Genomic DNA, 23,623 nt, shown 5'->3' with positions numbered 1-23,623 from the left:
ACTATATGAAACACAACCATAGCAGCTATTGACAGGTTTATGTTATCACATTTTCTATTCCTCACAAACATGCACATTTCCTTGCCCGCAGGCATCAAAAAGTTGACTTTGCCGCAATATGCAGACAGCATTTTGCATGTTAAAATGCAATACCAACAAGGGAAAAAACTTCTGCATTGGTTTAGATAAAATAAGATCCTTCCATGTTATGTGCATACAAATCTTCATATACAGAACTACACTACTTGAAGGGCACAGATTACCTCATTGCACTTACTTGGCTAGCAGGATAATCTGCAGCACATAAGCCTGCATGGTCTGACTATCAACGTCACGTGCTTCCCAGGTTGCCGCCGGCATGGAGTACCTGTCGGCGCACCACTACGTGCACCGCGACTTGGCAGCACGCAACTGCCTCGTCGGCGAGGCGCTCACGGTCAAGATCTCCGACTTCGGCCTGTCACGCGACGTCTACTCGTCCGACTATTACCGCGTCCAGTCCAAGTCGCTGCTGCCAGTGCGCTGGATGCCGCCGGAGTCCATCCTGTACGGCCGCTTCACCACCGAGAGCGACGTGTGGTCCTTCGGCGTCGTGCTCTGGGAGGTGTTCAGCTACGGCCTCCAGCCGTACTACGGCTACGCCAACCAGGAAGTCATCGACCTGGTGCGTGCGCGCCAGCTGCTGCCCTGCCCCGAGGACTGCCCGCCGCACCTGTATGCGCTCATGGTCGAGTGCTGGCACGAGGTGCCCAGCCGGCGGCCGCAGTTCCGCGAGCTGCACGCGCGCCTCTGCTCGTGGCAGGCTCTGCACGCACGCAGCGCCAGCCTCAGCACTCACGGCAGCAACCACACGGGCTCCACGTCGGTCAGCCACAAGGGCGGTGGCAGCCCGCTCCTGGGCGGACCACCCGGAGGCACCATTTTGGTGGACAGGCCCGCCACGCCGCTCGGAGGAGGAGGAGGGATGACCCGGGGCCCACCCTGCCCGCTCCAGAACCCGCCGCCCCCGCCGCCGCTGTCACACTTTGGGCCGCCGTACAACGCGCTCGACACCAGGGTGTCCAAGGTCTGACAGATCCCCCGCAGCTGCTACTTTGTGTGAGCTGCGTAGATCTGTCTCTCCCTCCCAGAAGGCATTGCTGAGAGTGTCTTGCCTCAGGGAAGTTTCAATGCTGCGTTACCCACCAATGGGCTCGCCACGTCGAAACGGACTGGAGAAAATCCACCGCGGCCAAAGCCGCGGGAGTCGGTGCTCGTGCGCGGCTGCTACTTCTTGTGAGCTTAACGTACCCTTTCCCAGTTGGGTGCCTGCCGTGTGCACCCCCCACGGAGACCTCGTAGCAACCTCACGACGGCAGAGCGCCGAGTAAAACTTTGGCGTCTGAAACGTCGACAACTTGAGAACTGCTCGTGCCTGGCAGCTGAGTCAAGTGCCGGTCCCTTGAACAAACGGTTGCGGAAGGTTCCCTCAGGATGTCGCCGACAACAGAGCGAACCGCGACTGTCTCGGCGACAGCAGTGTGGCGTGGCCTTGTGACTCGTGTGCCGCATTGAGTGCTTTGACAACTGGTCGACCACCGACAAACGAACTTCAGCAGTGGACAAAGCACCCCGAGCTTCGGCAACGACGCCTCGGAGAGCACATGAATGTGGCCAAAGTCAGCTAACACTGCCACAGCAAAAGACACTTTGCGCGGAGGAGCGTGTGTATGCTCTCAAACAGCGAAAAAGTATGCTATACGAGATAGAACAAAGAATCACAGAAATGCTTCTCTACCATTTATAAATTGCACACAGTACCGTGGATATCACGAAAGTGTCAGAAGAATACTCATCTAAATGAAACACTTTTGTGTTCATTTGTCTTAGCATGGGTAACGTGTCTTCAAGAAATGAGTCCTTCACAATTTTTTTACTGTCACAACTCGATGCTGACGCACGTATGTATATCTGCAATAAGAGACGTGTTCCTAAGCTTGTTTTGATAAGGCAGCAAATATTTTGCCATCACTGTCACAATTCTTTTCTTTCTTGCATTGAACGCATCCAGCTTCAGTTGGCCTTGAATGTGTCGCCGGTGTTCTTTGAGCAATCAGTGTGTCAGTATTATAGAAACAGCCGGGTGCTATTTACAGTCAGTACTAATGCCGTACTTCCAAGCATTGATAGATGTGCGAAAGATGCCGCTTCCCGGTGTGTCTCATTTGCCAGCTTCTGCAGTGCTAACAGTGCCCGACATACAGCACAGCACAGTAATAGTCACAGGTGGACTGCAATGAAATTTAACATTGGCTAGACTGGTAAAAAAATGTGTATTATATATATATATATATATATATATATATATGTGCTGCTGAAGCAATCTTAGCAAAGTTGCAGGGCTGGTACAATTCTAATTTTCTCATTAGCAGCCTTTAAATAGCAGCCAAGTAAACGATGCTTTCGGCTGGTGTTTAGAGGATGTGAAAGTCCTAGCACTTTGCCTCAGATATTTTTTGCTGCACCATGGGCAGCCACGGGCAGCACCTAATTTCAGAGGTCATGCCAAGAAGTCGCATGTTCCGAGCAGTGCATGACTTAATTCCAGCAAGCGGTAACGGTGTCGCTTTTTTTCTGTTTCAGTGTCAAAAGCAACTTTCGTGAGCCTTTCAGAAAGCATCCACTCGTATTTAAAACGTAAAGTTTTGCACAGAATCTGCTCTGTATCAACATACTAATCTGAAACTAGGCTTTTTTACGCAGCCCAAAATTTTGTTGCAGTTGACCTTAAAGGGGAACCATCTCATCATAGACATTAGATGTACTGTTTCCACGAGAATGTTCACTTACATCATGGCATGTGATGGCTTGCGCAGTTTTTCTCGTCTGGCAAAGCTTAAGAAGAAACCTTCGTTAAACTTAAGCCTACATGCATGCAATGCAGACTGAAATGATCACACTTTTTTACCTCTTTGGGAACCCAGCTCCCAAGAAACTTCCAGTCTCGCCTGTGGTAAACGCATCCACTAAATTTTGCAGGTGCGAAAGGTGCTGTGCGATATGTCATTCCAATGGCGGCCATATTTATGAAAATACATTTCATTCTTTGTTCTTGTGGTTGAAAGTAGCGTGAAAAAAACAAATTGCAAGAAAGGCACTAAAAACCGCTCACCTGGACTGATTCAGCGACATGAGATAAATATGAAGAATACACGAAAAGCACACTACGTGCACGAATTAAGCTATCATATCAGCGGTTGTCAAAAGTGCATGTCAACGAAAACTATCTTCACCAGTTTATAGACAGATTGCCAATATTCCAGCTCCTTTATATTAATAATTGCTTCCAGTATGTATGATTCGTACTTTTGCCAAAAATTTGAATCTAGCCAAGTGGGGGCTTACAGCTGTCCCTTCATTCCTTTATTTTCTTTTTGCCTTTAGTCACTGGGCTTAGAGGCCACTGCACCACCATTATCGCCAAAGAGTGGCCACTTGGCGTGAGGGATAGGAATTGAACAATGAAAAAGGCACCACCAGCTTCTGGCTATGTGTATTTTAACAGAAGCCAGTTACGATAGAGAGATGCACGGGAAGGCCTGAACAGCTAACTTCTGCCCCACAAAACTCTCCATCGCATAGATTCTCTACTGGAATAAGGCAAAATTTGCGTATGCCCACAGTCATACTCTGCACTGCGCTGTAGTTAAAGCTCACTGAGAAGAGTCAAGGCAATGCAGGAGCCTTACCTGTCGCATTGCAGTCACCATCACGGCATCAGCAAAACCCAACTTTAATCTCACATTTGAGCACAACCACATCTACTGATCCACTTCAAGGTGTTCCTCAATCGCGACTCAAAGTTTTTGAGCTAGGCCACTTGTATACTCACATTTCATTGCGAGCCTGAACACACCCCAACAATGCCAGTCATCGCTGCGAGAACCGTGACATGCCATTTACATAAATTTACACGAACTGATTTTACAGTGACTTTTTACTGCCTTTTCTTTACACATAGTTTACAAAGCGTGTCTGCAGCCCATTTGTAGAGAAATGTGTTATTGCTACTTTAAGCTCTCTTTGTTACACGAGAACCGCCATGTTTGTGTTTTTACCCATTTGATGTTGTGCTGTCACCCTGTATTGCCAGAACTTGCGTGACGTGGTTCGAGGAGCAATAAGAACACTCAGATTACATTAAGGGCACACCATGAAGCTGTTCCGTCATTCAGAGCAGCCTCAAGAGAAAAAAAGTGCGGCACTCCTTGTCACACACTCTACCGTCACTTTATTATTCTTTTCATTGTGCCATGTGTTGTTCTACACAAAAAACATGTTTTGTGCAACTAGTCCTTTAGTAGTAAACACTATGTGTAAAAAAAAAAGTTTACGTGCTTATCTTTGGAGACGCCGTGAAATGACTTCAGACATTGTTACGAAACTATGTGAGCAGTGTCCCATGTTTTCATGTCCACAAGCCTGCACCAGTAATTACACAAACCTCAGAAAAGTAAAGAAATAAGAAATAGCCAGATATTTCTGATGCTTAAATTTATAAACCCAAAGGCAAGCTTTTGATTTGAATGTGCTGTCAGAGCAGGGGCTTTTGGGTGACTTCACAGCACTGCAGATAGCACCGCCATGAACAAAATGAAAGAATTAAAATTCGTTTATAAGCAGCACTGTACACTGCGCTTATATAGTTTGAGAGAATGACTAAACATAGAAACAAGCACATAGATTAACTTTTGTTAAGTGCTATGCCCATAACCAAGTTCCAGACACTAAAGGGCAGAGAATGCTTAGCTCCTTGCCAGCTTCTTCATGTTGCTGGCCTCTGTCAGGATCACTGACATCTGATAAGAAATTGCTGTGAAATACTGTACCGCCCCCACCTCCTCAGAGTGTAGATAGTTTCAAACATTTAACGTTAACTGCTATTTTTGGAACATGTATGCACTCTACCCTAGTAAATAACATAATGTTCGAACAGTGCTGCCGCACATTTCATACTGTTTCGTTACAATGTTCTGAAGCCTCTTCAGGGTCACATTATCTCTGCTTTTGATAAAAACTTTTATGAGTTGACAATAATAGTATATACTTAAAGTCTTCGCGTTATACAAGAAGTGTCCGTCAAGACACAGCAAGGACATTAAAGTGCGACAACCTCTTGTATAGTGGCACTGTGCGGTCACATTAAGGCTGGACCTGCGATGTCTCCTTGCACATGCTCTTGATGTGAGAACAAAAGAGATACGAACAACCGAAGAAAGTCTCTGAATACCAGTATAAGCAATTTTGTGAAAGGAGTGCGATCTCCACTGGTGGTACAGAATAGACTTTTTTCAAACAATCTGTGAATACTTCACTATGTAACTAGACTTTTACTTAACGTGAAAAGCCTTCATTTCAAAAACAGAACTCCCATAAAAAAAGAAAAAAAAGGAATGAGAAGGCTTGCACATGGCAATATGTTCTAGCTTTCTGTGGGCACATGAATATCTATAATTTTCAAAAACAACACAGGAGTTTATTGGAGCTGTATCTGCGCAATGCTATCAGCGATGCTTTCGATGTTGTTTGCTGGAAATGTTAAACCCCATTGTTGCTACCCGTTTTCGCACAGTCAGAATACATGGATGCACATGGAGCGTCCTGGTATATTACGTATGAGCACAAAGAAAACATATCACAGTGCTACAAGAAACACGTTATGCGTCAAGAAGTGCTTGTGGAATGCAGCTACTATGGTTGGAAGGTTTGTTTGACAATACAGTTGAATGCTGTTATAACCAAGACACGTTCAATATGAAAATACCTTCGTTACATCCAATATTTATTATAAGCATATATGTATCTGTCAAGCTCTAGTGTCGGTCAGACACATTTGAGATTTACTTCGTTATATTGAATAATTCATTGTCTCCGTGTTCGCTATATCCTGGTTCGACTTTGCTTTGTCAGGGCAAGCACGCTTGTCAGTATCTTTGAAGAGAAACAATGTTTCGTAGACTTCATCAGTCCAAACTTGAATAGAAAATTACTCAGATGTGTAGTCAACAAACTACATTACAAATTAATGCTTCCTGCAGGACTTCGCAGTGAACATTACTTTCACGAATTGCTGCACAATAACTCAAATTATTGGGAAGATAACGTAACAAAGTTTAAGCAATAAAATGCGCAACAGACGAACAGTGGCATTCCACAGACTCAACTCGGCTGCAAAAGTCAACACACGACGGGATCCATGAAAGGGCCGATTATCTTTCCAGCCTCAGAATACAGCCTTGTATCTAGAGTTCCAGCCTGTACTACTACGAACAGCAAGTCTTGGACGGTTTTACTGGCTATGGTCATAAATTGCTCAGAAATTTATCAGCACTTTTCCCGATGCTATGCTCCATAACCTTATGCGCTTGACTGTACCTTTGGCACAAAAAGAGTAAACAAGTCAGTAACAACGTAAATGTCTCTTTCCACTTCCGTGTTTGCCAAGCTTTGCTACAACATTTTGATTCACATTCCAGTGTGAAGAATTGTCACCAAGGAACGTTTAAAAACCAGCCCCACACTCTGAACCAATCAACTGTAAAAGGTGTTTCAATGACTTTTCGCCCAATTTGAATTTTGACTTCTGCATGTGGTGCACTTTGATGAAGGGAAACAGTGCAGCCACTATCTGACTCATAAGGTAACATATATTCAAGTAACAATGTGTGTGGGTTCACAAAGGACACTATGCACAACTTATAACATAAATAGCGGCATAATGCCATAAATGCGCACAATGATTCTAAATGCAGGCTAGATGTTAATTCAAATTGTAAGATTTTACATACAGAATACATAATTGCAACCAGCTGGGGTTCTTTAACAATTTCTGCGCCACGTTACTATCCCAAATTCCGTCCAAAAATGCCAAACTTATTTCCCATTGGCCAACAAGTTATACCTCCTCAGAAAAAAAACTATTTTGCTTCTCTTCCACTATCACAGTGACTGTGTGCTGCCATCTACAAAAAGTATGGCTAAGCCACAGATAAAACTAAACTCGTACATGGCATTGCTAGAAAATGAGGAGTACCGTTCACGACCTGCGCTCCCTCATTGTTGGCCGTTTTCATTTAAAATGTGACGAATCCAGCTGGTCGAAGGCACAGAAAGGGTTAACATGACCCTAAACATAAGTACATTAGCATTTTTGCATTCCATCCCCATCGGGAGGTCACTACAACTGCAAATCAAACCCACAGCCTTGCGCTCCGCATAAGAACACGATGGCCACTGCCAGGCTAGACAGAGTTTAAACTCCTTAAGTGTTCTATTATATTGACCAAAAGTGACCATCGACAGTGCTTTGTTTTTAATCACTCATTTTCGAACTTCAATCCATTGAAAACCCTTCTTAAGCTTTTTCGACCAATTTGCTTCATGATTTAGGTGCAAAAACGCTGCACCACTGTCGCGCCAAGTAAATGCCATCTTCACTTTCCGAATACACAGTTTAGGCAGAAGCGATTCGAAGACTATCATCATCCTCGTCGCTAAAAGAACAAAACTCTAGTGCATCGCTTTCACTTTCACTGTCAGAGTCGAGTAGCAGCTTTCATTTGCACGTGCGACAAACACGAGAGCTGTCAGTGGCAGACGTCACCGTTCTAAATCTGCCAAAAGGTGAAAAAAAAGTGCGATTCCAGAAAGGCAGTCTTTGAACGCTGACAAAGTGCTGCCACCTAAGTAGAAGATAACAAAAACCACAATAGAAGTGTCCCCCAGCGCTGACAAAATGGCTGTCATCTATGTAGTAGAACACAGACTGAATCAATGCAGCTTTTGTGGTGCTGAAAAAGTGCCGATATCTATGTAATAAAACAAGAAGAGCGAAATGACTGCGGATTTCAAACACTGGTGCCGCAGCCGTCAATGTAGTACAAGGAAAGCTAAGTAGTTGCGGTGAGTTCGTCCAAATCGCTTTGAAACCGGGGTTATTGCCGTTGACTAGCTGAGCTCGTCCAAAACACTCAAGGGGTTAATATTCTTTTTAGCAATGATGGGCTCTGAAGTCTAACAATGTGACCTGCCTTTTCTGCTTTTTAATCATCTTGTCCTTGTCAACCTGGTGTTGTTTTAAGTCATTGCACGTACTAATTTGTATGTTTGCAGAATGTAACGATAATGGTACCCCCAGGCCTGGAAACCCCAGCCATAGAGAGGTTCTAAGAAAATATCTAAGAGGCAATGATAGTTGCCATAGCAACTGCATTCCACAAGGGCTTGCTGTGGTAGTTAGGTGACAACACATCACTACACTCACTCACACCACAATAGAGGCGAATGTAATATAATGTGTGCAAAAAACAAATAGCGCATTTGTGTGTGCATGCATGTGTGCGTAAATGCATTTGCTACTTTCAAGGTGACGTCGACAGCCGCTGGCTGGCGTCCCTTCATCTCAACCTCCAAACCTGCCTTTTTGCCCCCACCATGACCTTTTTTTTTTTTTTTTGCACTTCCCAAAAGGTGCTCTCCTGCGATGCTCTTGCAGCGCATGTGTCGAACTGTTTGTTCACATTTGTACAAAAGAAAAAAAATTTTGCCCGTCAATGTCTGTGACTGGATGTGTTACTCTTTTTATACGTAAATTAATAAAGTTAAGTTATGGTGACTGTGGTGTTCGCGTCTGAATTTTTCATCATGGGAAATCTCTAAATTGTTACAATGTGCTTACTTTTAATAATAAAAAGAAGTAATAAGCAGCTCAGCACAGCTAAGAACACCTCACGATAGAATTGTGCCTCTATGTTGAGCCTGATAACTTCTCTTCTTCAACTAAGGCAACGAGTTACTAGTGAAATTCTACAAAAGTTGGCTTGTCTGCAAGTCTTGATTTCAGCCAGGGTCATTATTATGTAACAATTATTTATTAAATTTTCTGTTCTTATCACCTTTCGGACTGATGATTGATCCTAGTGGTTACAGAATTGTGGCTTCACCTCACCCAGTACGGGGATAACACTGGAAAGTGAAATGAATCGTTGGAAATACAGCTCCAGAAATGATGCTCGAAGATGCCACCTAGCAAATGCCAGGAAAAACAACCCTCTTTTTTAACAAGCTGCATTAGCCCTGCACTATTCCAGAGCTGCTACAGTGATAGCTTAAGATAGTTAAAGTGATAGCTGAAGGTGTGCGGCAGCTACTTCACAGATTTTTGAAACGCATTCCCTTATGCAATAGGTCAAGCAGGTTAGCTTCCATGACATCTATGTATTTGCAATTCGTTTTCGCTTTGTAGAGAAATAACCGCTCAGCTAAGAAACTGTGCAATGTGACAAAAAAACAAAAACATTCTGGTAGGAGATATTGGACCGGTATAATAAGGGGCTTCTTTCACTTGCTTTATGCGAGTCTTAACATCACCATTTATGGCTGGCTGATCCCCCTCATAATGTGAGCGGAGCTCTGCTCTAACCACGGATTAAGCGGGATTTATTTATTTATTTATTTCAACATACTGTCAACCCCATGGGGGTTATTACAGGGGTGGGTGAACAATTTTGACACATATATGTACATTTGCAATCCTGGTTTAAGAAAATACAGGACAGGTGGGAACACATACAGAGACGCAAATATAATAAGTAAAAGAGGACTGCCTTCTCGGCAAGCTCAACAAATTTGGAAACGTTTGCGCGGTGACACACGAGTTCAGTTCATTCCATTCCCGCACAGCTTGTGGGAAGTAGGAAAAAAAACGCATTATTATTGCAGGAAAACTCTTCTAGTCTATGTGGGTGCATCTGTCGAGTCTGGCAAGTGGACTTAAGGTTTGCAAAGTCTGAGTAGTTTAGCTTAAATGAGTTGTGGAGTAACATATATAAAAACTTCAAACGCTGTAGTTTCGCTCGGCTTTCCAGTGTGAAGGCCTGCAAATTGTGATAGTAGCTCAGTTGGTGAGTCGGTACGCTTGTAGCGGTATAAAGAAACGGACGGCTTTCCTTTGAATCATTTCGAGTGTGTGGATGTTATTTTTCGTGTGCGGAAACCAGACTAAACTTGGAACACACTACTATTGCGAACATAAGATGCACAAATGCTTTTATGCACCTCCTTCAAAGCTTTAAGGCAAGTGCTCAGCTTGTGCACCGAAACACCTCATACTGAATCCTGAGAAAGTGCTTTCTTTTTCTGGAGTGCATTCTGAATTCTTGTAAGACGTGATGTTAGTTTCGTGAAGCACTAAATGGCAGAGCCGAGATCCCATACCAGCTAACGCAGTAAAATGAAACAATAAGATGGAAAGTTGGGCGAGTTGGCATAACTGCATTTGTAATAACTGAGCAAACAAACAACACACACAGACAAAGAGGGCCACGCGACAAATGCTGAACGATGACATCAACAGTGCTTGTCCCATGGCCTTCATGTTTGTGTGTCTGTTTGTGCTGCTATTACAGGAATAAAATCCAAGGTGGGGTGCATTCAGGCCCCTTTCAACTGTGGGAGCAATGAGCGCCTTGCTGCCTGCCCACAGTGATATTAGAGTGCACTAGACCTTTTTTGAGTAGTACAACTACACTTCGCCGCCCGACGTGTTTTGTGTCGCCAGTAGCGGCGGCACTGCTGTCGGTAACTATTGAAGGCGCACGCGGTGAAGCAAGCGGGCAGTCTGGAACCTGCGTCTGACTGACGCGCACTTCAAATAGGCCATGTGTAGAGCTATGGCTTCGTAGACGACAGCACCGTCGCTAAAAGAAGAAGCGACGGTCGCTAGAACACCGTCGCTAGAAGTAGCACTTTGCGCAACGCGCACGGTAAATGGATGGTGCATTGGGCAGCACACTGCCCATATATATTCTGGTTCACTGTAGTGATCCGAACAGCTTAAAACGTTCATTATATCCAGGTACTTGACTCCTAACAATGGCCTCAAATTGCAAATGCCAGATGCCCATAGTATCATTTAGGATACGCGAACACACTTGTGGGTAGTAATTCTGAGTAGTAGCACACAATAGCACACACAATGCTAACCACTGACGATTGCACAGGCAGGCTGTTGCATGTGATGACTGTACTGGCCAAAACACGATGACTGCTTAAACTGCAAGATGCTAACCACTGGCGATTGCACACGCAGAATGTTGCATGTGGTGACTTTGGACTGGCCAAAACACAATGACTGCCCAACAAAGTCAAGTTGCCAAGTGTAGAGTAAAATTAATGCTTACACGTGCCTGAACAGGAGTACAGTAGATGCATGGTTAATATGAATACTTCAATGGGATCATGCTGACATTTTCAACTTTTCTTGCATTAAATGAAGGCTGTAGACATTAAGCCCCTACAAAATTGCTTCATAGCACCCAATATACCTTGCTATAATAGCTTTTTACAAACCAGTTTTGGCTCCCAGGAGATGCACATGATGTGACACAATATGTGGTCCTGTGGTTTTGGTACTTGCTCGGTTGTCTGCTATGCTGCTACTCGCGAGATCAGCTTTGTTGGTAAATTCGACTTCTAAATGAACACTAAAGACGCTAAATCACTTTAGACTGATAAACTATTCTTTCAAAGCTTTACTTCTGTTAATTTCACTGTAATAAGTTGATTACTAGAGCAAAAATTAGTCAGTTTCATTTTCTTGAATTTTGCGTCGAGGCCCCAGTGCTGGTACGCCAGTGCGATGCCACGGATTTTATTAAAGTATTTTCTGCCACCTGAGCAGCAGCTGTGGCTTTATAAAAGTTCTTGAAACTTGACTTGAGTTTCTGGCTCCTTTAGAATACAATGCAGTAGGTATTTATTGCCAAAATATTAACTAGGCCCGAAGAGAGGCCATCAAATCTCCGACGTCACGGCGAGTTCGTGTGAGAATATTAAGGTAGCGCCAGCACTAGTCTGTTTTTTTCTGGCTTTCCAAGAGTTTTCTCGTGTAAGAGTGGCTTTTTTTTTGGTATAGTAGAAGGTTAATTTACAATAAACCTAAAATAATTTTCCTCTTAAGTTTTTGTTAAATGTAAAAAGAATGTGGGCGACACACTGACACTACACGATGATGAAATTGAAAGAAACACTTGCCAAGAGTATTAAAAAAAAAAAAAAAGCTGGACGTTTCGGGCCTGTAAGGGTCCCTTGTTCGCAATGACAGGAAATTCAATGGCTCTTGTGCAAGTGTGGGTGACATGGTGCAGTGCGCGTGCGTAGGGTGTGGCCAGATTACTATGTGTTCTGTTAATCGCTTGGTGCACCATCCGACTATGTCGTGATTCTAATAGTAATCGCAAAGGTATAGCTTCTCTGTGGCGATAACGGACACAGAGTCCCAGTCTTAATGGCGTATCTTCTCATGGTGCTCAGATAGCGATCGGAAACAGTTGCCTTTTTGAAGTTCCCAGGTTCAATTTAGGCTGCATCGCACTCCTTGCACGGGAATTTATACACGACACTAGGACAGTTCAATCTTTCCAAGGGGCCCTTTACGTGCGCCAGTTGACCACGTACTTGCTGGGACATGTGCCAACCAAACATTGCAGTAATTAAGCACTCTGGTGAAAGCCTTAATCATGCCGCCTGCATAGGAAATGACAGTGCGCTCGTTTTTATTTGGCACTACATGGCATCTGGGCACTGAGGCATGATGCTCTTGCTCCCTTAGCAATTGTGGTGGGTAGCCATTACTGTTATGGTCCTTCCGTACCAAGATCAACTCTGCTTTATGCCTTGTAGGACTGAAGCAAGGAGATTAGGCGCGGTCGAACAGGGATAAGGAAAACGAGCGTTTGTGGCCCTTTGGGGTGTACGGAAATATAATCGAGGTATTTTCTCGTGTCTGTGCTTGCAATATGTGATGAAGCCTTTAATGGTTCGTTCAATGAGAACATCAAGTAATGTGATGTGGCTGATCTTCCGTGTTCCACTGTAAACTGGATGCTCAGCTTGAATGAACTCAGGCGACCAAAGAACCTTGTGACACCATTGCGGCAAATTATACAGAAAGAGTCGTCACACACACACGAAAATGTGGGGACAGGGCTGAACGACAACAACGCTGAACCTTTGATGGCCTCTAAGGCGAGGTTGGCACCCATGACGGAGACAAAAGCCCCATGGCGGTTCCAATAACTTGCCTGTAGAAAGACTTGTTGCAGACGAAGTACTTTTTTCTAAGGCAACACTCTCAACGATGACTTAAGTCATCTACGTGAGTAGGAGAGGGTAGAGTGGGATCTTGTTCCAGGGCTCCTTACAACATTGAACCGCAAAGTCAACAGGAGCGCATGTGAACACCGATTTCACAAGCATTTCTCATCACTGAGGCACTCGTACAGTTGGTGTTCTCCTGTTGCTACTGGCTACTGGCACATTTGGAATGCATTCCCAGACTGCAAGACGATGGACACAAATGGGAATGTGCCAAGTTCTTTACCATACGAGCTTGACAGATGGTGTGGCAGTGTGTTCCATCCTCTGCTCCACGGTTTATGTTTATCACCGTTCACCAGCAACACATGCGAGGGAAAGTGTCAAATGATGAATTCACCTTCGAGCAATGTTGTCTTGCACTTGTTGGAAAGGCTCCAGGAGTGTGTATGTGATGAATCAGAACTTTCGAACAAAATCTGTAAACTAAATCTCAGGAAAAGTATGTATATTCCATGGAACTAAAACTCCGGGGAAAAGTAAATATATATATATATATATATATATATATAGAAAAAGAAGGAAAAAGGGTTCCTGGCATCATGTATTTATCTAAATTCGAGTTTGAGTGTTACACACATACAGTTGAACGTCTCTACAATGACACACCTCTAATGTGGAATGACCTGTATAACAAATTTGGTTAGGTCAGGGACAAATTCTTACCGCTCATGTGTACTATGATGCCTCTAAAACGAAGACAATTACAACAATTTGCTGGAACAATAAAGAAATTTATGTGCCCGACTACTGATTTGCTGCTTTACAAAAGATGCAGATGCCATTTAGCTGCACTCTCCGCTGCGCTCACTCAAAAGAGTGCAAATTGTTCTTTACTGAAACATAGATGCACATCTTTGATAATCTGTGTTATCACATTGATAACAATTAAAGCAGCCCGTGCATGAAGGAATTGCCACAGTTACTGATACTGTGTTTCAACCTAGGTTAGTGTGATCTTTGTTCACTTCGTCATCAGCAGGAGGTCGTATTTTTGATGTCTTCGTTTTTCATTTTATTGTTTTCAGTTCCTTCAGAATCACAACTATTCATGTCCTTCCAAATATAATACAGAAATGCACTTTTTTTTTACATATTAATTCTTCACTATACCCTTCACTAACACTTAAAAATATACGGACGCCTATAGGAATGTATTGTGGGACCTACATTTCTCTTCACTATATGCAGGTTCGTTATAACGAGGTTCTACTGTAATATGTACTCACATCGGAAAAGTACTTTAAATCCGTCAATGTTTACCTGCACTGAACTACTGAGTCACAATAAGAGAACAAGTAAACCGTATCAACACCACAATCAAGTATTCAACAAACTGTAGTGCTTTAGTAAAAAGAGACGTTTTGTCTTCACTGACTCACAAGCACTGAAGAGTGCTCGTGTGACAACGGGGAGTTAGACACAACCACATGAAGCCAAAGGAAATGAAGTCAAGCAAAGCACAGGGGCAACAACTGGTTTTAAATTGAAATGCATAAATCTTAACGAAAAAGGAAATAAAAATGAATGCAAGGACAACTACTGTATTTACCCGAATCTACCACATACCTTCTTTCAGAGAAAATAAGTCTGAAAATTGCTTGCACGTTACAAACGGAAACGAAACCAAAATCACCTTGCTAAATTAGGCGGTGCGTTGACAACAGCCTAATGTCAGAGCAGATGAGGCAACATCATTGCCATCACAAGATGAACAGATTATGTTTTCATGAAGGTTGCTGTGAATAGAGGTACAGCAAAAGGAGCTTTCCAGCAGAGATGACGATGGGCACGTCAGCAAGTTAGGTAAATTGTGCACGTCTCGTATTTTTTCGCTGCATACATGTGAGGCCCGCTATATTTCTTTTATAAATGGGGTGTACATTATGTTTCATGCCCTTTCATTTCTTACTTCGAACACGTGAGAATTGGGTGCCTGTTAGATTCGAGGTGCATTAGAATTGGGTAAAATCTAGACGCCTGTGGGAGCATGCTACTAAGTTCACATTCTACAACACACCTTTGGCTAAAAGGATGTCCTACATCCGCCCTCATAGTCATGAGTGGCATTGGCTAACAGTCCCCAAGCCATATCTCATACACACAAATACCCAAGAAAGTGGACAGAGTGTAATGAAGCGCTCGTGTTTCCGATACAGCTCAGAGACGACGACGACGACCCGTGCTGTGATTTGCAAGAGAGCTCGGGCTGTTCGCTGCTGCTAGGCTGCTGTTTATCTGCTGCTTCTCACCTTTAATTAAACATCATTACATTTAGTGGAGGTGCTGGGTATCCCTCGAGTCACCCTGGAGCTCCACAATCGTACGTTGCCCACCGACACCATGACCGACGCGACCTACGCACTAACTGTACCCAAGGCTGCCCCTGTCACTTGCGCCGGCGTTGTCCATCAGTACAACCCGGCTACCTTCAGCGGGACCGGAGAGCATGACGTCGAAGACTGGCTCTCCTCCTATGGACGTGTAAGCGCTCACAATAGTGGAACCAATCTCAACTGACTAATGTCATGTTTTACCTTGCTGGACTCGCCAACCTTTGGTTTAGGAATCACGAATATGACATTTCAAGTTGGTCCGCGTTCAAGACACAATTCACCAATGTGTTTGGCCGCCCCACTGTCCCCCAAGCTACGCGCCGAACAGCGTCTACACCAGCGAGCACAGCAACCGGGCGAGACTTTTCCCAGTTATATTGAGGATGTCTTGATCTCTGCAGCCGTGTTAATCCAACGATGGCGGAGGACGAGAAGATCAAACATATTCTGAAGGGTATTGAGGACGACGCGTTAAAATGCTGCTGGCCAAGAGTCCAACCAGCGTCGCCGTTTTCTTCAACCTGTGTCAGAGTTTCGACTAATTGCGCCGCCAACGTAACACACCCGCCAAAACGTCCCACAGGCTGACTCGGTCTCGGCCATTGCAGTTGCCGCAGCCATACCCGATCCTTCTGCTCTCGTCCTTCAGCTCAAGGATTTCATTCGCGAGGAAGTGGCCCACCAGCTGTCGCTGCTCCCTCACAGCCAGAAGCCTGCCCGAACACTGACTCCGGCCGTGGGACAAGCCATCCGTGCTCAAATATCTGACGCACTTACTCCCGTTCACCCCCTGCTGCTATGACGGCACCACTCTCCTATCTGACTACCCCCGCTATTCGCATCTCCGACGGCACCGCTCTCTTATTCAGACTACCCGCCGCAGGTCACACCTCCGCCGCACACTATGCTGCCGCTGCCGCACAGCCACCCCCACCGTCATATTTCCGTCTCACCACCAATGCACCGGTTCCCCTGCTGCCCGTTCCATGGCTGTCACCCCGCTTCTTCGTTCGCGCCCGACACGCGGCGCACGCCAGACAACAGGCCTATTCGCTTCGCCTGTGGCATGACTGTCCGTTGCGCGCTTTTGTCGTCGTAACATGTCCTCGCACCGTGACGCCTTTGACCAGCTTCCCTACGCGCCACAACATGCCGCCGAGATACGCTGCCAGATGCCGCTGACTCGCCGCTGAGACCCTTCGATCGCGACCGCCGTTCAGACAGTCTGCCGAGGAACTGACTAGCGCAGTTCCGGAGGCAGAACTGCAAGCTCATCGAACTTTCTAAGGCTTAAATTTTCACCGCAGAACGTCACTGACGTCCATGTCGAAGGAGCATCCGCCCAAGTGCTTATCGATACCGTGGGCTGCCGTTTCCGTCATCCATGAAAATCTTTGTTGCAAGCTAAAAAAGTCACGACCTCTCCTTCTGGCATGGCACTCGCACTGTTAGCGCAACGCATTCATCCTAGAGCTATGCACCACCCGTGTAGTCATCCAAGACGTTTTGTACATCGAGTTTTTTTGTGTTGCCATTCTGTTCTCATGATCTCATCCTTGGGTGGGACTTCCTGTCACGTCATAGTGGCATCCTCGATTGTTTCTCCGCGTGCAAGTGGCCCTTTCGCCACTATGTAATTCACCATCGGTCGGCGCCAACTTCAGTGTTTGCAAGTCTTCATTGACGAAGATACCTATCTACCTCCGGAGACTTCGGTGCTTGTGACCTTGTCGTGTGCTGCCGTGCCAGACTCAACTGGCATTTATGCCCTCTAACATGCTGCTCACCGCAAGGGCTTATTTCCCCTTTCCGCCGTCTTCACTGTCAGGTCTGAATCCGCTTTGATAGCCATCTGTAATCCACACCGGTATCCAGTCACCATACTGCCCGTGACCACCTTGGGGGATTTGTGCAAGCAGTCACGTGTATTGAGGACCTTGACGTTCACGATGGCCCACCTATTTATATCTGGACGCCACCACTTCCGTCTCATCAACACCGCCTTCAGCAGTTTCGACAAGGCCATTGCCGCAGACCTTTCGCCGTTTCATCGCACAGAACTCTTAATCTACTGAACGAGTTCGTTTCTTTCGTTCGACTGCAACAAACCATCCTTGGGTCGCACGAAGGTCTCTTTCATACTATCGACACCGGTTTACCAAGCCCTTTGCGACAGCGTGAGTACGCGTTTTCCGCAGAAAGAGCGCCGAGTTATCACGGAACAAGTGGACGACATGCTGCAGCACGGCGTCATTCAGCCTTCCAAAAGCCCTTGGTCATCACCTGTCGTTCTAGCGCGCAAAAAGATGGCACCATCCTGTTTTGTATCGATTATCGCCGCCTAAACAGGATTACGAGAAAAAACGTCTACCGACTGCCTCGGATCGACGATGCTCTAGACTGTCTGCAAGGTGCAGAATACTTCTCGTCTTTAGATCTCTGCTCTGGCTATTGGCAGGTTCCCATGGCCGAGGCTGACCGCCCAAAGACAGCTTTCATCAATCCCGATGGCCTGTACAAGTTTAACGTCATGCCTTTCGGGCTCTGCAATGCTCCCGCTACCTTCGAGCGCATGATTGATACCATTCTTCGTGGACACAAGTGGAAGACTTGCTTATGTTATCTAGATGACATAGTTGTTTTCTCACAGGCTTTTCCGACACGTCTCGCCCGTCTGCATGACATCTTGACCTGTCTCAATTAAGCTGGCCTCCAGCTCAACCTTAAGAAATGCCGTTTCACTGACCGAAAATTAACTGTCTTGGGTCACGTAGTCTCGAAAGATGGTATCCTCCTTGATCCGACAAGCTTCGAGCAGTTGCCAAATTTCCCCTACATCTATCAAGACCCTGCGAAGTTTCATACACCTGTGTTCTCAATTTAACGCTTCGTCCGGAACTTCGCCATTATCATCGCACCCTTGACGAAGCTGCTTACCGCAAGCAAAGGCATTTCCGCGTGGTCATCAGCATGCGATGAAGCCTTTGACAAGTTACGTGGGTTGCTGACTTACCACCGATTCTTTGCCATTACGACCCAACTGCGCCGACAGAGGTTCACACCGACGCCAGTGGTGTCAGCCTTGGTGCAGTCTTGGCCCAACGAAAAGCCACGAATGAAGAATACGTCGTGGCTTATGCAGCCGTACCTTAAAAAAGCCGAGATGAATTAAGCCTCACAGAGAAGGAATGCTTACCCATCATTTGGGCAATGGGCAAGTTTCGTCTTTATCTCTACAACCGTTCTTTCAGCATCATCACTGACCATCACGCCCTTTGTTGGCTTTCCTCCTTGAAAGACCCGTCGGGCCACCTCGGCCGTTGGGCGCTTCGCCTGCAGGAATATGACATTTGTGTCATATACCGCTCTGGTTGACAGCCTTCCGACGCCGACGCGCTCTCCCGCTCGCGATGACACCTGATGTGGCTTCTTTCTGTTCCTTCTCCACCTCAGACCCATCACTATTGACCGCTATTGACATGCCCTCCAAGCAACGCAAGAACCCGCTTGCCCTGCTGCTCGACTACCTTGCCACTCCATCGGTCGTTTCTTCAACGCGGACCCTACGCCGTCAAGCAGCCCACTTTGCTGTGCGACAACACCTCTACCGCCGCAACTATATGCCCGACAGTCGGAAACGGCTTCTGGCTATTTCTCGTCACATGTGCTCCGATATGTGCGCGTACTTCTATGCTGACCCTCAAAGCGCACACGCCGGTGTCCTAAAAACCTTCACAAAGCTGCGTCAGCAATATTACTGGGGTGGAATGTATCGGTTTGTCCAGCAGTACGTTCAATCATGCACCGCCTGCCAACAAAGCAAACTCCCCCCCTGCGCCCTACTGGCCCACTACAGCCGCTACTGTGTCCTGCTCGACCGTGTAAGCATCACCTCTATGGCCAGCTCCCATACAGCGGATGTGGAAACCGCTGGATTATTGTTGGCGTCGATCACCTGACGTGTACGCCGAGAACGCGACTCTTCCCGCCGCGACCACGCGCGACGTTGTGATGTGCATTCTTCTTCGCAACTTCGTGCTTCGCCACGGTGCTCCACGAGAACTACTCAGCGATAGGGGTCGTGTCTTCCTGTCAGAAGCGATACAATCCCTCCTTCGCGAGTGCTAGATAATTCACCGGAAGTCGACCGCGTATCACCCCCAAACGAACAGTCCATGGAGCGCTTCAACCGAACACTGGGCGACATGTTGAGGATGTACGTCTCGTCCGACCACACCAATTGGGACACCATACTCCCGTTACTTTCGCTTATAACACCGCGACACAAGCAACCACCGGTTTTTCCCCTTTTTTTCTCCTGTATGGGCGTGAGCCTTCGTGTCCTTTGGATACTATCGTGCCTACGACCTGACACCTCCGAGTGCACAACCATTTCAGAAGTCACCCGATGCGCTGAAGATTGCCGCCAGCTGGCTCATTCATTGACCAGCGAGGATCAGGGGCGTCAGAAGACAAGATGTGACAGTCATCAGGCCACGCCACCTTCTCTCCTGGTTCCCTTGTTTGGCTATGGATACCGCCCACATCCCGGCCTTTCTTCGAAACTACTCGCGCGGTACCATGGTCCATACCGGATCATCGACGCCTCCTCCCTGTGAACTATATAGTTAGACCGTCACACCATTGCCGGACCTTCGTTGTCGAGGTCGCGAGACAGTGCATGTTAGCCGTGCCTTATTTCGACCCCCTCATCCTGTTTAATCCCTGAGTCGCCAGGATGGCTCCGTTTCACACCCGGGGCCAATGTAATGAAGCGGACGCGCCTTGTGTTTCCGGCAGCAGCTCAGAGACGACGACGACCCGTGCTGTGATTTGCAAGAGAACTCGGACTGTTTGCTGCTGCTAGGCTGCTGTTTATCTGCTGCTTCTCACCTTGAATTAAACATCATTACAAGAGGATCAACCATCGCTGTAGTTCAATTCCATGTATGCAGAAGATGTAGGTTAGGTTCTCACAAAAAGCACAATGTTTTTTTGTTTTTTTTTGTCCACTTTCATACCCTTGACATTAAAATTTTTACATTCAATTTAAAATCACAGCTAATTGGCCCTGTGGGTTTCTTGGTTCATTGTCCGTTGGCTTTACGTGGGCCTAACGAAAAAATTGAGTCCAGCAGTTCCCCCTATGACGTGAGATTTAGTAAGACATGTCCAACACCACAGCAAACAAACAAATGAGACAGGAACTTGAAAACATACAACATGCACTGGTCAACAGTGGTGAAACAATAAAACAAGGCAAGCCTCAGGTTGGAGCCGGTATATCCACAAAGGGACTTTCAAAATGTTGGCTCCGGTTTGAAGCTTCCCTTGCCTGACCAATTTTCATTACTTCCAGGTCTCCACCTTCTTGTGAACCTGTGTTGCTTGCACAGCATGCACTGGGGGACAGGGTTTAAGTGGTCAATTACATACGACAAAGTGCTCGACACAGGAGTACTTTATTTTGAAAGAACAGTGAGCTAACGAAACGGGGGCATCGGAGGCGCAGTTCTGTGGGTGACTGTACATGAGAAGGACGGACTAGGCGCTCCACGTGGCTTTATCGGTTCTCCATCGCTTTGTCCCTGGCAATGACGATTCCTCAAACTTAATCATGAAGGTTGTTCCTTTGTACAGTGGGCAGTCACCTTGGCTGGCTGCAATGGCACAAAACACAAGAGGAGAGGGATACTTGGAATGAAGACAAACATGTACTATCGGCCACAATAGTTTCCTTAGCAAGAGTACTAATGGCAGGATTATGCATTGCTTAGCGTCATGACAATGATGAGTACCAACAATAGAATTTAAAATCGACAATGGAGTGCGCTCGTGCTTGCAATAAAAACTGGGTTTCTATACACCATTTATAGTACTGCCAAGTGCCTTGAAGCACTTACTGGAGCTGCCATTAGCGTCTTCACATGTCCTTAGATCATGTCATGGCATAATCGACACATTGCTTAACATCATGACACTGCCCATTAGTGTCTTCAAATGGCCTTAGGTAACAAATGACACCAATGGAGCGGCACAACTGACGTAAAACAATAAGCAATGCATAGGTTAGGTCATGCTACTGTGCCATGGCACTAACGGCAGCTTCAAACAGTTGTTTCAAGGCATTCCAACAGTGGTATAATGTTGCATAGAGAAGCTCAGCTTTAGTGCAAAGCTGCCTGAAGTCTAGCTTTAGTGCCAAGCAGGGTTAAACGGTAAAAGCCAATCGTTCGTATTCATCACCACCTGCAGCAGTGCATTTTGTCAGCCGGGAGACAGAAGCCTCTCCCAGCAGTCTCGAACTATTTCTCCATCACGTCAGGCGACTCCACCCTATGCTGTAAATTTCTTAATTTTCGTCATGTCACCCACTTCCTGCCGTTCTTGACTTTGTTTCCCTTTGCGCGGCCACCATTCTGTACTACACAGACCGCCAGTTTATGCGCCCACACATAAAATGACCCTGCCAACTCATCTTCCCCTTACTTTTAAACTGGAATACCAGTGGCATCTGTCTGCTCATAATCCATACTGACTCTAATCCCATACCATCATAATCCATACCATACCATACCATACCATAATCCATTACCGTCCCCCCCCCTTTCTGTCTATCTTAAGTCAAACCAGTAAGCAGTTGTTCTAACATGTCTTGTTATTTTGCAATACAGCTCGAATACTGTATTACAACAACTGTTGTAGCATTACTGTCTAGTGATGGCAGCAGTGACAAGGACGATGTTTGCCCCAAGCAGAGGAGAACGCGCTCGACGTCCGACCGACGGTCCCCATCATAGCGATTCCGCATCTGTCAACAACATACCCCACCCATGGCCAGGCTGGCCCCCTCAATATATCTTGTGGCCATTGCCACGTACCTGCCAATTCCATAAGCTTGTTCGCACAGATCAACATTTGGACGTAGAAGTCTAAAGAAGCCTATACGTCTCCAGACCTTACATAAGCCCATTGCCAATAAAATAGCAACGCCAGCTTTATTTCCAGTCTCATGAGATCACTTGGCTCAGGAACTTTTGTTACAGATAAGCACACTACATGCAACGAAACCAATCATAATCCACTTTAAACTGAAACAAGCAAACAGTTACTAACACACATTTTAGTCCACCAACAAACGCCCTTGCACATAACACTCCAGAAAAATGTGTAAGTTAGTCACAGACAATAAACATGCTTGTTAGTTCCAGTACTTGGTACATATGGAAGTGACCATATGGATCACCTGCGCTTTTCAGGTGATTACTGTAGTGCAGGCACATGAAGATCAAATAAACAAGGCACAGCAATATAATACCTTCAAACAGCTTTGTCAATGCACTGAGCATTTCTACCGAAACTGGTTTACCATACGCTCAATGTCCACTGAAATCACCAAGCTTATTACTGAATATGACAGACTGCTAGAGTTGAATGGGGTTGGTTATTCTCCCAAAGTCAATAGATAACAATTATTTTGTCGAAATATACCTGCAACTGTTATTCTGGTTTCCTCGTCTACCAATGCCATAATAATCCTCTTCGAAATAACCTTACAAGCCCAATTGCTAATGCCCACAATACAATGCATTTATTATGTGTGGGAGGTACAGCAAATCGCTACAATGATACTGAATGCAGCCAACACACACATGCGCATAGCAAAACACTGCAACAACCACCATATACTGAGCTTTCTTTAACTGACAAGAATTTTTGTTTAATCACCTGTGGCAAATAGGCCACTTCCAGTCCTTGAGATGGACTAATCGCAGAGGGCATATTACTTGCACAATAAATTTAAATACATAATCAACTAGTAACAAAATTTCACGAATTAAGTATTTAATTATTTTATGGCAGATTGCAATTTATGAATCACAGCCAGTAAGTTCCCAAGGCATATCCACTTGAAACGAATTCTGAAGATGCCATCGGTTTAGATATATTCATTCCTAAAGTGTGCAACAAAATACATTGGTGTTCCAGTTATTCTTATGCCAATGCAATAAACAACATTTTCATAAAAAGTGGAACAAGAGTGTATTTTACCGCAACACTGACAGCGTTCGTCTCAAAACTAGTGCTAATTT

The 23,623-nt window shown here is 45.6% G+C and overlaps 1 protein-coding gene and 1 long non-coding RNA gene across 3 annotated transcripts in view; one reads left to right on the top strand and one right to left on the bottom strand.

Moving 5' to 3' along the window:
* The window catches only part of LOC119433688 (tyrosine-protein kinase transmembrane receptor Ror), a 556,232-nt gene extending 552,173 nt beyond the window's left edge, over window positions 1–4,059 (top strand). The window contains exon 15 of the mRNA XM_049659380.1: window positions 347–4,059. Coding sequence (XP_049515337.1) covers window positions 347–1,072 — 726 coding nt within the window. The 3' untranslated portion in view covers window positions 1,073–4,059. The remainder of the gene's footprint in view (window positions 1–346) is intronic.
* LOC119433687 (uncharacterized) overlaps window positions 1–23,623 on the bottom strand; it is a 103,761-nt gene that overhangs the window by 63,966 nt on the left and 16,172 nt on the right. Inside the window, exon 4 of one of the 2 annotated variants that reach the window (XR_007464515.1) lies at window positions 21,129–21,190. The exons of the other annotated variant lie outside the window; for it this stretch is intronic. This is a non-coding gene — a long non-coding RNA (uncharacterized LOC119433687). Of the gene's footprint in view, window positions 1–21,128; window positions 21,191–23,623 lie in introns of those variants that run through there. 2 annotated transcript variants of the gene reach the window in all.

Source organism: Dermacentor silvarum, chromosome 11, assembly GCF_013339745.2.
Source record: "Dermacentor silvarum isolate Dsil-2018 chromosome 11, BIME_Dsil_1.4, whole genome shotgun sequence".
Lineage (NCBI taxonomy): Eukaryota > Metazoa > Arthropoda > Arachnida > Ixodida > Ixodidae > Dermacentor > Dermacentor silvarum.
The sequence above is the reverse complement of the archived record's forward strand: the minus strand, read 5'-3'. Positions and strand labels throughout refer to the sequence as shown.